Source organism: Lingula anatina, chromosome 3 (genome assembly GCF_051362555.1).
Source record: "Lingula anatina isolate TDL-2025a chromosome 3, LinAna3.0, whole genome shotgun sequence".
Lineage (NCBI taxonomy): Eukaryota > Metazoa > Brachiopoda > Lingulata > Lingulida > Lingulidae > Lingula > Lingula anatina.
This window is the reverse complement of record NC_141769.1, coordinates 17,724,638-17,738,735: the sequence shown is the minus strand read 5'-3', so window position 1 is coordinate 17,738,735 and position 14,098 is coordinate 17,724,638. Positions and strand designations below refer to the sequence as shown.

Genomic DNA, 14,098 nt, shown 5'->3' with positions numbered 1-14,098 from the left:
GACAAGTGGATTATAACTAAAAGGAGGGTGGATTTTCTGTTTCACTTTTGTTACAGCGGCTAGTAAAGCTGCTCAAAAATCCAGAAACAAAACAAAACAAAACAAAACCAAAACACTTTTCTGGAAAACGACCCCAGACACATTATGGTCCACAATGTATTAGACACACGTACCTCGCTTACTTTCAGATAAAACTATGATCTTCCATTGGCCATCTCCGCAGTCCACAAAGCGCTACGTGAAGATGATTACCACCACACCTCAGATGACTGCCATTACAGCCTGTCTGTGGGCCAGGACCACCTTAGCTGCCATTGAGTCCGCGATCCTGTCGTACGGAGTGAGTGGCAACACCAATGCTTTCCTCATTGGTTTCCATGGAAATGGAAACATAGTTTTCTATATATCAAGTAAGCGGCTCATAACATCGATTCCGAGTTCTGAACTTAATGATGGATCCTGGCACCACTGGTGTTTCGCTTGGAAGAGTGCCGGTGGAAGGTGGACAGTATTCAGAGACGGCATGCAAAAAGACGGGGGCACTGGTTTCCAAACGTCTTGGAGCATACCACCAAGTAAGAAATTACTAATCATTTCCCACATAATCATAATTGTGACAACTAGCAGAAGGATATTTTTTTCATTATAGTTCGGAGGTAACGTTGGTAGCTTTGACACTACTATGAATTAGTAGTACATTCGTTGGAAATTTGGATCGCGTATAAAGCTTATAAATAAAACATGGTGCTTCTTATGCGCGCAATGTATAAGCGCGCATAAGAAGCACCATGTTTTATTTATAAGCTTTATACGCGAATGTGTAAAAAAAAGAATCAAGTAAGGTGAAGTGAAGTAAAAGTAGGTTGAAAAAGCTAATTTTATTTTAAGATGGAGTATGGATTGTTGGACAGGACCAAGATAGTGTGGGCGGCGGATTTGATGTTAATCAAGCATTTTTTGGTGACATCACAAGCATCAATGTCTGGAACACCAACAACGTTAACGTCACAGCAATAGCAAATTGTGACAAAAAATTTAGAGGAAACGTTATCTCATGGGATACTGTTACCAAAGAAAGTCACGAAATGTCTACGTACAAAGAAGTTCTTTGCAGATACAGATAAGATAGAAAGAAGACATTATTCGTCAAGATTTGTTTGGCAGAAATATAACAAAGCATCCTTTTTTCTTAATCCGTTTGTTTTATGTTTGAGGACTGGTTTCTACTGAAGAAAGACATAATACAGACATTGTCCTCGTTTGTTTAACAAATAAGTTTCGATTATAAAAGGCATTAGACACTGGCTTACACTACCCGTTATAACAGTGCAACACAACAGCATGCAGTGGATAAAAATATCATTTGGACTACACTGTTAAATGCACTGTCAGGCATGCAATGTGCAAACAACAATTAACAAATGTGCGTATTTCACAAGCGACAGACTAGACGTCCACGCATATACAGCAGTAAATTGTCTTTAACTGTTCAAATGTCTGATAGCTCCAGACTGCTGTCATGATATGAGACAAATAAAATCTCGACCGTACATCCATGAGTTTATAATTTCTGCGTTATTCTTATAGACCGTTAAAGTGTGAGGGACTTGAAGGTGTGGGGGGGGGGGGGGGGAGGGGGGGAGGGGGTAGATGTATCAACAAGTTGTCGGGGACATTAAAAATTCACCAGCAATTTTGGAAACTTCACGGAATGCCTTTGTTTGTAGTCCGTTATTACTTATAATACGCTGTATAAAGTATTTAAAGACGTCAAGTAGGCTTGTTCATTAATCTGATTAAGATGTAAAGTTTAGGAATCATTTGTTTTGGTTTGATGTTAAAGAATGCTACATGTGAAACAGAAGCAGTTACTAGCGGACTTTAGAAAAATAAATCAAGTCACCAAATTTCATTAATGAATGCGTAGATAATTTTAAGCTACCCTGTACATGAACATTGAGTTGAAATGTGATACAGTAGTACTAAAGTAACCAATTAAAATAAGGGTATTAGTAGAACGCTAAATGTTTGATAAACTCTTACAGAGCTACGATAAGGAGCTTTTTAACGTTAACCAAGCTTTGACCAAGCGTTTTGCCAGTTTTCTGATATAAAATATTTACCACCTATGTAAGTGGTATATTGGAAATAATTCTATACTGCAAGTCTCGCTATACACTGTAAGTCTCACACATAATCGAACCCACCGTTTGCCTTCATCCTCCAGATTTGTTGTTGCTTAGGAAATGGCACAAAGGGAGAAAATCTTTCCATATGCGGCTAGTGAAACGAACGAAAGGGGAAACGTGTACCACATGACCTCATGAACTTACACCCCTTACACCACATTCAAACCAAAAGTTTAATAGGGGTCTTTTCAAACTTAAAAGTTAAACCTTTTATCAAAACTTTGCTTTAATTCTCTATAAAATACACTCAAGTATTGTTCCTATAGATTTGGACTAAAAAGCGCACGGGCTGGCAAGGCGGACACTGTTATTCATGAAGTTCTTCTTCAAGCCTGGTAAAAGATGGACAAACTTTTGCTTCAATTGAAACTGTAGAGTATGTGTTCAGGTGTCATGTTTTTTGCCGTTACACCAACTGTTTTGCTCTGGTGCAGAAAAGTTGCATAACGAATTTGGGGATATATCTTAAGCGTGACAATGAGCTTTTGGACCTTTATCCGGCTTTACAACTTTTCAACGTGTCCATATGCAGGCCTACCCAACTACCAGACTCGGCACCTAAGGATCCTGAAGTAACCGGTATATCGTACCACACTACCCGTTTTCAAGGTGTTTGTCAGATCGCAATCACAATCTTATCGAGCATGGCAACCCGGACACGTAAGGTCAAAAGGTTAGTGTCTAATGGCGTGAAAGGGAAACCTACCAGTTAAATTTCAATTGAAAATTAAAACCTACCGTGATTACTTTCAGATAAAACCACGGTCTTCCGTTGGCCGTATCCGCAGTCCACCGAGAGATACGTGAAGTTGATTACCACCACGCCTGAGATGACTGCCATTACAGCCTGTCTGTGGGCCAAGACCACCTTTGCTGCATGGAACTATATACATCTCCTGTCTTACGCCGTGAGTGGCAACACCAATGCTTTCCTCACTGGGTTCATTGGGAATGGAAACATCTTTTTCCATATATCTAGTCAGCATCTCAACACATCAATTCCGAGTTCTGAAATTAATGATGGAGCCTGGCACCATTGGTGTTTCGCTTGGAACAATGGCGTTGGAGCGTGGAGAGTATTCAGAGATGGCATGCCAGCAGCGGAGGGCACTAGTTACCAGATGTCTTAGAGCATACCACCAAGTAAGACATTACTAAATATTTCTCACAAAGTCAACATCAATCTTGACAACTAGCAGAAGGATACTTCATTATCATTATTATTAGTTTCGGAGGTAACGTTGGTAGATTTGACACTATAATAAATTAGTAGTACATTCGATGAAAATTTGGATCGTTGCCAAATTTGTTGTGACATACATTGTGCACAAGCACCATGTTTATTTATAAGCTTTATACACGAATAAGTAAAGTTAGGTTGAAAAACTAATTTTATTTTAAGAAGGAGTATGGATTGTTGGTCAAGACCAAGACAGTGTAGGCGGCGGATTTGATGTTAATCAAGCATATGTTGGTGACGTCACAAGCGTCAATGTCTGGAACACCAACAATGTTAATGTCACAGCAATAGCAAATTGTGACGAAAATCTGAGAGGAAACGTCATCTCATGGGATAAAGTTACCAAAGAAAACCATGGAATGACTACGTATGGAGAAGTTCTTTGCAGACACAGATAAGACAGAAATAAAACAACATTCGTCAAGATTTGTTTGACAGATATATAACAAAAAATCCTTTTTTGCAAAATCCACACGAAGCATTTATCCTTTTCTTTTATGTTTAACCCTCAAGAGACCAAACTATTTTACTGACTGAAATGACCAAATGGGGTCGTCTATGACTCCATTGTGCTCTGTACAAGGATACTTATTATAAAATGCTGTTGAGGGTTTATCACAACTGTACTACTCCCAGGATTTAAGACAACTATTTTATAATGATCTAATGTAAAAAGTATTTGGTAATAATACTTTTATTGCCTGAAATAACCAAGCACAGATTTTAAGAACAATATTACACCGGTATTTAGACAGTCCTTGTCAGTTTCCACTTGCAGAAATATTTCTCTTTTTATTTGCCAGTTTAATTCACTGTCATGTAATGTGCAAGCAACAGGTAACAAATGCACGTATATAACAAGCGACAGAATACGCCCGCGCATGTGCAGCAGCAGCAACCGGTCTATAAAGCCTCGGTCCCAAACGAACGTACGGGTTACTACGTGTGGTCTACGGCCAAAAAGGTGGAGCCTCTTTGCAACCCCACAAATGAAATTTGTGCAAAATTGTTGGTAAATAATAACTTTTGCTGACTCGTCACATCACAATTTTTAGGATGATGAGTCTGATTGAATATTTGATATATAATTTTTCCCTAAGGCCATAATATTTAATACAGGCAACAATTTGCTACATTGTTATTATTGTTAAAACGATAGAGGGGTTATATAACAAAACCGGCCTTGTTTGGCCAAATCACGAACAATCAATATTCCTTGTTGCCTTCTTTCTTGTTATGAATGAGACTATAAAAGTTTGTAGTACACTGAGATGGAGGAGACATAAAAATGGCGAAAACGTGGGAGCACGTCCATCGTGCTACTTTTGGAGGACGCAGCAGCACGTAGACACTTTTTGACATGATCAACAGCTGCTACGTGCGATCTAGCTACGTCCTGGCTGGACGCAAGGAGCCTAAAAACCGTGCGTCCAAAACGTAGTTGGGACCTTGGCTTAACTGTTTACAAGTGTGATAGCGCCAGACTGCTGACATGATATGAAACAAATAAACTCAAATATCTAATATATGGTTGTTTTTCAGTCGGTCAGGATAGACGTGGCACTGTAGTCATTTGTGATGAAATTTAGGGATCGTGATATCGAGATATCACGAGCGTCCATAGACACCATTGTTTTCCGATTTTCTTCGTTTTCCTCATAGACCGTTAGAGTGGGGAACTTGAAGGGGTTTAAAAGATAACACACTGTATAAATTATTAAAAGAGGTAAAGTAGGCATGTTAATTAATCTGATTAAGAAGTAAAGTTCAACAGTCATTTGTCTTGGTATGATGTTAAAGAATGCTACATGTAGAACAGAAGCAGTTACTAGCAGACTTTAGAAAAAAAATCAAGTCACCAAATTTCATTAATGAAATTTTGGTACGATGGGTTGATAAGTTAAAGCATTTAGGTGTCTACATGAACACTGAGTTGAAAAGTGATATAGTAATACTAAAATAGCTAATTAAAAATATGGAACGCTAAGTGTTTGATAAATTCTTACAGAGCTTAGGGAGTTTTTTAACGTTTACCAAGATTTGACCAAGTGTTTTGCCTGTTTCCAGATATGCATTGCAGTAATTAGTTGCTGAGCATCATTTGGTAGAGTATACCAGTTGATCAATGGGTTCCCATCCACCCATAAAATATTTACCACCCATGTAAGTGATATATTGGAAACATTTCTATACTATTCGTCTCGCTATAATACACATTCTGGACAATAGAAGTGTCACCCCTACTGAACCAATACTATGAGGGAGATAAATGACAGTGTAATGATATTCTCTTGGTATCATTTTATTAACATCAAATTTCACAAAAAAAAAAAAAAAAAAAAAAAGGAGAGAGAGAACAAGATAGCGGTGTGTGATGAGGACTGTGCGTGAGCTCTGAGAAAAACCATCGGCAACAGGCAGAAAGTCTGTATACTTTGCCACCGATTTTTTTATAAATGCACTATGAACTGTGGAAGAAGAAGCTGAGAAAGAGTTTATGAATCAAAGTTTTCTGCGTGGGTCCTTTTGAAAGTTTTTTCTTTACCCGTTGATCGGGACGCCACGATACGAGGGAGGTGAGTGTTACTAAGAACTTATAAAATATTCAGTTACAAAAGGATTGCATCGAACATTCCGGACAGTGAATGCAACAGATACACCGCGTGCTTAAAATTGCTAAAACTCTGAAAAATTTCATATCCTTTGAAAAATACATTTAGGCCTATAGCATATACACGTAGAAGTATATATGCTTACGTGGACCTGAACAATTGTCAACGTACTGAACTATGCACTGACATATAAAGAGCTACATGTATCAATGAACACACCCCATATTTAGACTGCGAATCCATGCATGGTCAAATTAGGCCAATAATAAGGGCAATAAGCACCTCTCCTATCCTTTTCATCCCCGTATATAGTAGAGAACAGTGACTATGAGTACTCGGGGGACAAAGTCAAAATATTTCAGTGCAAATACTTAAGAGTCTAAGCAAACAAAGGGGGCAAAAATGTCCAATGAAAATAGCAAGGAAGAAATAATAGAACGCAATGACTCCCCTGAAATTATGCAGGCACCCAAAAGGCCACATTGTGAAATCTCAAACACCAGCGGTGAACTCTCTTTTGTCAGCGGTGATGAATCGGTATCCCTCATGACGAAACTGGAGGAGATTGAATATGAAATAAAGCAAACCGTTAAGAAGGAGGACCTTAGTGAAATTATCAAAACAGTTGTGAGCGAAACAGTCAAAGAAATGAATGCGAAGTTACAGGACCTGGAAATAAAAATTGATGAAATCAGAGAAAGTAGTAAAACAGAAAATGAGGAAAATAAAAGGAAAATAGGAGTTTTACAAGACAAAGTTGACGGGCTAGAGCTGGAGAATCATAATTTGAGACAAACATTACGAGAAAATGACCAACGTATCGACAAAATGAACAGAGCAATGAAAGAGGCTGCCAAGGTAGCTTCGTCGGCAATGATAAAAGCCAACCATAACGAACAATACAGCCGAAAAAACAATGTAAAAATATATGGCATCCCGGAGTCTGAATCGGGCGATCAGACAACTTCTGCCCTAGTAACTAAAACATTAAAAGAGAAGATACAGGAAGAGGTGAAAGGCGATGATATTGTGGCGGTGCACAGGATTCCCGGCAAAGCAGGGGAACCCAGGCCGATCATCTTAAAGTTAAAAAACACAGAGATAAAATCCCGTATCATGCGCAAAAGGGGTGAGCTAAAAAGGTCCGACAGTGCCCTGAGGCTAGCAGACGATGTTACAAAAGAAAATAAGGAACTACTTAAATTGCTGAATTACCATCCAGAATGCGAAAGTGCGTGGTATTTCAATGGCAGCATATATGCCAAGATTAACGGCAAGGAAGGCAAGAAAAAATTTGACATCGGGGACGATATTGGAACAAAAATTCGCCACTAAAACCTTAACTCTATAATGTTGGTGCAAGTAAAATCGATTGAAACGATAAATTTCATTTCTTGATTTGTACAGAATAGTGCAAAAAAGTAAATAATTATTTAGGTTCTCTGTAGATTTAATACATAGAAATCATACATGTAAAAAGTTGTGATTAGGCCTATAGGATGTAAATAAGGAACTCTGTTTTGTTTCCAATTAAATTTAGTATTATCTTTATTGCTAATGTAATGTTTTCTACATCCACGACAAACACAGAGAAAAGGTGCGCTTTACGTCTAATCACATAGACTGAATGTTTGCCGAAATGGTATTATTATGCTTGGCACAAGAGCACACAATTATGGAATTCTATTCATGTATATTATTTCTCCGCGCATCAGTTGTTCTCAGCGCATCAGTGTGGAAATCTTTTGTCAGTGAATCCGTGGATGATGTGTGTGAATACCTGAGGAAAGACCAGCTACTTATGACTATAGAAATAGGAAGTGTGAATGAGAGCGTGATCGATGTTGTCTGTGTGGGAGAAGAGCATGTATGTAAGTCTTGGTGTGTGTGTGGCTCCAGTCTGAGTTAAGATATTTTCAGCTTGGTATTTTCTCATCTATGTATCTACATAACTACATATATATCATCTTAAGTTTCCTCCGAAGTCCAATGCAGAAATAGGAAAATGTATAATAGTAATTTTGTTAGCATAACAAATCTGAAATGAGTATTCAAATCCTGAGCATGAACTGTAGAGGCCTAGGGGGGATGCAAAAAAGGAGAGATGTCTTGAATTACTTAAAACGAAAACAATTCTCTATTTATTTTATTCAAGATACACATTTCACAAAAAAAGATAACAGTATAATTCGTTCTCTCTGGGGCTACGAAACTTTCTCCTGTCCAGGTTCCTCAAACTCGAGAGGAACATCAATTCTATTTAATAACAACTTCGAATTTAAAGTCCTTAAAGAAAATAATGACGACCGCGGAAACTACGTTATCCTAGAAGTTCTGATAGAAAATAAATATACTTTTTTACTAGTAAATGTTTATGGGCCAAATAGAGACTCCGGCTTTCTTTGAGAGCATCGGTAAAAATTTAAGAGAATTTCAAGGCGATTTCATTATTCTTGCCGGGGACTTTAATTTGGTTCAGAAGCCAGAATTAGATTACTATAATTATAAAACGATAAATAACCCGAAGGCGAGAAAAAAGATATTGCAGTTAAAATCTGAGTTAAACTTAGTAGACCCATGGAGAATTCAACACAATAATAAAAAAGAATTTTCCTGGTTTTCGAATAACCCAGTAAAAAGGGCCAGACTAGATTTTTTCTTAATTTCCAGCGAAATTATGTCAATGGTAGACACAACCGAAATGACACCGGGTTACCGAACAGATCACTCAATGGTCGTAATTAAACTTATCATATCTGAGCAAAAAAGGGGGAGGGTTTTTTGGAAACTCAACAATTCGCTGCTGAAACAGTATGATTATGTTGACGGGGTAAAGACAACAATTAAGGATCTAAAAATACAATACGCCGCTTCACCGTACGATAGGCAAAAAATACACCTGATTAAAAATGATGAATTGGAACTCCAAGTAGATGATCAAACATTTTTTGAACTGCTATTGTTGCAAATTAGAGGATTCTCTATTCCATATGCTAGTGCAAAAAAGAAAGAAAATAAATGCAAATTGACAGAAATTCAATCAAAAATATCTGAATTACAAACTGAAATTAGTTCTTATTATTCTGCATCGTTAGATGAACAACTAAGGGCACTAAAACAAGAAGAGGAAAATTTGAGAAAATAATATATTCAGGGGGTTATCGCCAGAGCTAGAATAAAATGGGTAGAAGAGGGTGAAAAACCTACTAAGTACTTTCTCAGCCTAGAAAAAAGAAATTTTACTAATAAAATGGTAAAAAATCTGGTATGCGAAAATGGAGACATCTTGACTAAACAAGACCTTATTCTTACAGAAATAGAAAAATTCTATCGTGAACTGTACGCTTGTCATGACGACACCATAGAGGACGTTGACTTGCATAGAATAATAGATAAGGAAAAAGTTAACATACTTGAAAAAAATCTGTCAGATAAACTGGAAGGTAAAATTACCAGTCAAGAAGCTCTTTTGGCGCTTAAAGGCATGAAAAACAATAAATCTCCTGGCCCGGATGGATATACAATTGAATTCTTTAATTTTTTTTGGCAAGATGTCGGAGATTTCCTAGTACGTGCCCTAAATTATGGTTTTATGAAGGGCCAATTGTCCACCACCCAGGTGCAGGGGGTCATCACTATACTACCGAAAGGTGACAAACCAAGAGAATTTCTGACCAACTGGTGGCGATCTCCCTGTTAAATAATAGTTATAAAATTCTTTCCTCGTGTATTGCTAATAGGTTAAAATCTGTTATGGAATTTTTAATTCACGAAAATCAGAAGGGCTTTTTAAAGGGGAGGTATATAGGAGAGAACATAAGAATTCTGTATGATGTTCTGCACTATACAAAAGTCAAAGAAATCCCAGGTATTATTTTACTTATTGATTTCCAAAAAGCTTTTGATAGCATATCCTGGTCTTTTATTTACAAAACATTAGAATTCTTCAATTTTGGAAATGACCTTATTAGGTGGATAAAAACCCTTTACAAAAATGCAGAACTGTGCGTCATACAGAATGGGCTATTTTCCCGTTTTTTCAAAATAGGCAGAGGGTGTCGACAGGGTGACCCTGCATCCCCATATATATTTAATTTATGCGCAGAAATAATTGGTATTCTTATAAGACAGGAAAAAAACATTAGAGGAATTGGTATAGCAAGAGAAGAGATAAAATTATTACAATATGCCGATGATACAGTGGTTTTTTTAGACGGCTCAGAGAAATCGCTAAAAAGTGCTCTAGACCTTTTGTTCCAGTTTTCCAAATATTCTGGGTTGAAACCAAATATTTCTAAAACAAAAGCAGTATGGATTGGCTCAAAAATGAATAGCAAGGAAGTTCTGTGTAGGAACGAAAAATTAGACTGGAAAAATGAGCCTGTATCTGTTCTAGGTTTTACCTTTACAGCTGAACTTGATTGTATAGAAGAACGAAATTATAACATTAAGTTGGCTGTCATCAAAAAAAGAGATTAATAACTGGTCAAAAAGGTATCTGTCCACCCTGGGAAAAATAACGGTGGTTAAATCACTACTGATACCAAAGTTTACCCATTTGTTTATGTCATTACCAGGTCCCAGTGCCCAATGGATAAAAGAGTTAAACTCTATTCTTTTCAAATTCATTTGGCATGGGAAAAATGATAGGGTATCAAGAAAGACAATTATTCAAGACTTCGAAAATGGGGGCTGTAGAATGGTGCATTTGGAATCATATATTAAAGCCATAAAATTAACTTGGATTCGCAGATTACTATCGAATACTAACCAATACGGAAGGATCTTTACCGAAATTACAAGTTGCGACACGACGTCGCTCTGTCAGTTTGGATCTGTACCCTGTATATGCAAAACAATGCGGGGAAACCACGACAAATTTATTCTGGAAAGAATTATTTTCATATTACTCACGGTATGCTAGAGCAATACAGGAAAATGAGCCACAAGATTTTCTGGATGCTCCATTGTGGTATAATCCGCATATTTTAATTGAAAACAAGGTCGTATTCTTAAAACCAAAATACTTACTGTTCAAATATAAAATAGCGGATAATCCTCATTGTAATTTATGTAGCACAAGGATGGAAACAATTGAACATCTATTCATAGATTGTAATCTCGCAAAAAATTTGTGGAAGCAAATCGAAAACTGGTTTAGGGAAGAAAAGGGAGCCAATATTCATATTTCTGCATCGGATATTATCCTCGGAAATAATGATGAGAAATTGAATTCATTGATTTCCCAGGTAAAATATTACATTTACAGTAAATCAAAAAATGAGGGACACCTGTCCTTTAGGGACATCGAATGCTATCTGTGTTAGAGAAAAAATGATGTGCTTATCAATATCTTATTTACTAATGAAAATGATGAGCCATCAGTAGTAGTTATAAGTGTCTGTGTGTGTGTGTGTGTGTGTGTATGTGTGTGTAAGAGAGAGAAGTAAGTGTGAGATAAAAAAGAATTATTGTATTCTGTAATTAACATTACCTAAGTTAAAAAAAAATGTACATTCTACCAAAATATGCAGTTTCAAGTCCAAAATTAGTTCTTAGTGGCATAGCCACGTGACCTATAGGTGCCAGTCTACGAGGCAGGGATTCATATAATTGTCTGATTGCGTACAGGGCTTATGCTGGCCCAAGCATGAATATAACAGAATTTCTCTGCTGGTTAGACGGGCATTTGTCAAAAGTTTTGACATATCATTCCACACATTTTCTATTATGTTTGCATCCGGACTCTGGGCAGGCCACATCACCCTGCAAATGTCCTGTTGGTCAAACCAATCATCAACTGCTCTGGGCCTGTGACATATATCCTGGTGAACAAATGAATAATTCCTGTCACCAAACATGTTAGTAATAGATGGTAGCAAGCCTGACTCCAAAACAGCGATATATTTCTAGTGATTCATGTTTCCATCAACCACTATCAATTTGCCCACGCCATGGATGCTGATGCAGCCCCACACCATGATAAATATGCTGCTCTGGGTTCGAAAATTCAGTGCATGTGGTTCAAATGCTTTACCAGCAGTTCGCCAGCATCGTACCCGTCTGTCATCAGAGGTCAGACCAAAGCGACAATTATCAGAAAAAATATATAGGACCAATTGTCATGGACTGTCCAGTTCCAGATCCTATTGACCCTAGTTCACTCTAAGTTGCCTGTTTTGTAACGATATAAGATGTTTCAGTCTTGCTACCCTGCTGTACCCTCTCTGAGCATGTAACCGACGCCTAGCAATTTACAGACACATTCTCATGTGTGAAATTGTTCCACTGTGCTGCCAACTGACAAGCAATGTTGAACTTTGACAACCTGGACATCAAAATCAGTCGTCGGTCTTCACGGCCAGTAGTTTTTCTCGGACGACCCATAAGAGACCAGACCCCCTGCACGATTCTGACTGAATAATTCAATTATATCGATATTCTGACATTGCTTATATTCCGCCTCTTCAGGTTAATAACTTGACGCCTATAACCGTTAGATAATTGCGTGTATCTTGCCATATTGGAGGAAGACAGGAATAGCATTTGATGTACATGTACAAACCAACAATACAATTCCATGGTATAGCGGTTTTATACTAATTTGTCACATTATGAGTAGACCAGGCATTATTACTAACCAAGATCTGCCTACTTTTATTACTCTGAATTAGGGGGTGACACTTCTATTGTCCAGTGTGTGTAGAACCCACTGTTTGCATTCGTCCCCCATATTTGTTATTGCTTAGGATATGGCACAAAAGAAACTTATATACTTTATAAATGCTGTCTGTCCGTGCCTGGAGTTACCTTTGCGTGTGCCAAAAACACAATGCTTATTTAGATTGCTGAAACAATTAAATTTACGGATGAATTGACAAATTATTACACTTATGGAGAAATATTTGGAATTATGTTACCATCGCCGCTGATGACATAATATGCCCAGCCGCTTAAATGTAGAACCTGAGTGCACAATCAGAGTGTCACGAAAAATAACCAGGACTCCGTAATTGAACAGCATCGCGAATTGCGAATATAGCGATACCACCTTTAATTTCGAGGTTATTATATGGGGCGAGTATGGGCGAGGTATGAAATCGAGATGCTTGCGCTCGGTTGCAATGTGCGATGCTTTCGAGTTACGGGGCCTTGGAGTAACCTTTGCGTGTGGCAAAAACGCAATGCTTATTTAAGACTGCGGTAACAATTACATTTGCTAATGGAATTAAACACCATAACAGTTATGGACAAATACAGACTTGACATTTAATATGGAATATTTCAGTTTTAAAGGTATACCTAGGTAAAAATGCGTTCTTTTTTCAAGAAATTCAGACCTCATATAAGACATCTGACTGGGGGAATGTGTAATCAGGTGTGTCGCTGCCAATAAACTGACTGCCAAGTCTGTTGCACTGTTGCCTTGTGTAATATTTTGCATGCAAGCGGTCGGTTTTGCAGTGCGTAAAATGAGTTATGCAGTGTTTTACAAAAGTGTTAAGCTGTGCCAGAATGGCGTGAAAAGCACAGACATTGCCAGAAGGTTATTGTGTCAAACGGAATGGTCTACACAGTTTTAAAGAGTAATGCCCAGACTGATGTACCTATACACAGAGACCATGCCCAATGCATCGATGTGTTACCACCAGGGTACAGGACTCACTGTCCTTTAGGATGTGCTACTACAATTAAACCAAAACCACCCAGTCCGTTTTGAATGAGGGGCAAATTGTCACCAAAACGCGTTTTTCAAGGCTCTTAGCGAACAACAAACTGGTTTCAGTAGGTTAAGATACCAGGTGTCCTCTGAGGAAGCCACTGTAAACAGCAAAGCAGCGTAGTCTGTTTCTCTAATGAATTGGGGACCATTACCGTTTCTGGGTAGCACACTGAAACCGCGCGTCTTTCTTTATTGGGGTCAGACTTCACCTGTACCGCTAAACTGGTCAAAACAGAGTTTACAGACATCCTGAAGAGGCCTACGAAGCAGCGTGTGGCACTTCTAAAGTGACTAAGGTCATTAATAGCGTGAGTATTTGGAGTGGATACCACAT

At 37.9% G+C, this 14,098-nt stretch overlaps 1 protein-coding gene across 1 annotated transcript; it reads left to right on the top strand.

The window, feature by feature from the left end:
• The first annotated feature begins 202 nt into the window (after nucleotides 1-202).
• On the top strand, nucleotides 203-1,465 carry LOC147762991 (neuronal pentraxin-2-like). The gene is made up of 2 exons (XM_087009987.1): nucleotides 203-575; nucleotides 889-1,465. The coding sequence occupies exons 1-2, from the start codon at nucleotides 245-247 to the stop codon at nucleotides 1,122-1,124; spliced, it is 567 nt and encodes a 188-aa protein (XP_086866113.1). The 5' UTR covers nucleotides 203-244; the 3' UTR covers nucleotides 1,125-1,465.
• The last annotated feature ends 12,633 nt before the right edge of the window (nucleotides 1,466-14,098 follow it).

Excerpts from the sequence above, each read along its gene's own strand:
- LOC147762991 (XM_087009987.1), top strand. The coding sequence starts at position 245 with ATGATTACCACCACACCTCAGATGACTGCCATTACAGCCTGTCTGTGG. Across the intron at positions 576-888 it reads GTCTTGGAGCATACCACCAA|ATGGAGTATGGATTGTTGGA; the intron begins GTAAGAAATTAC and ends TTTTATTTTAAG.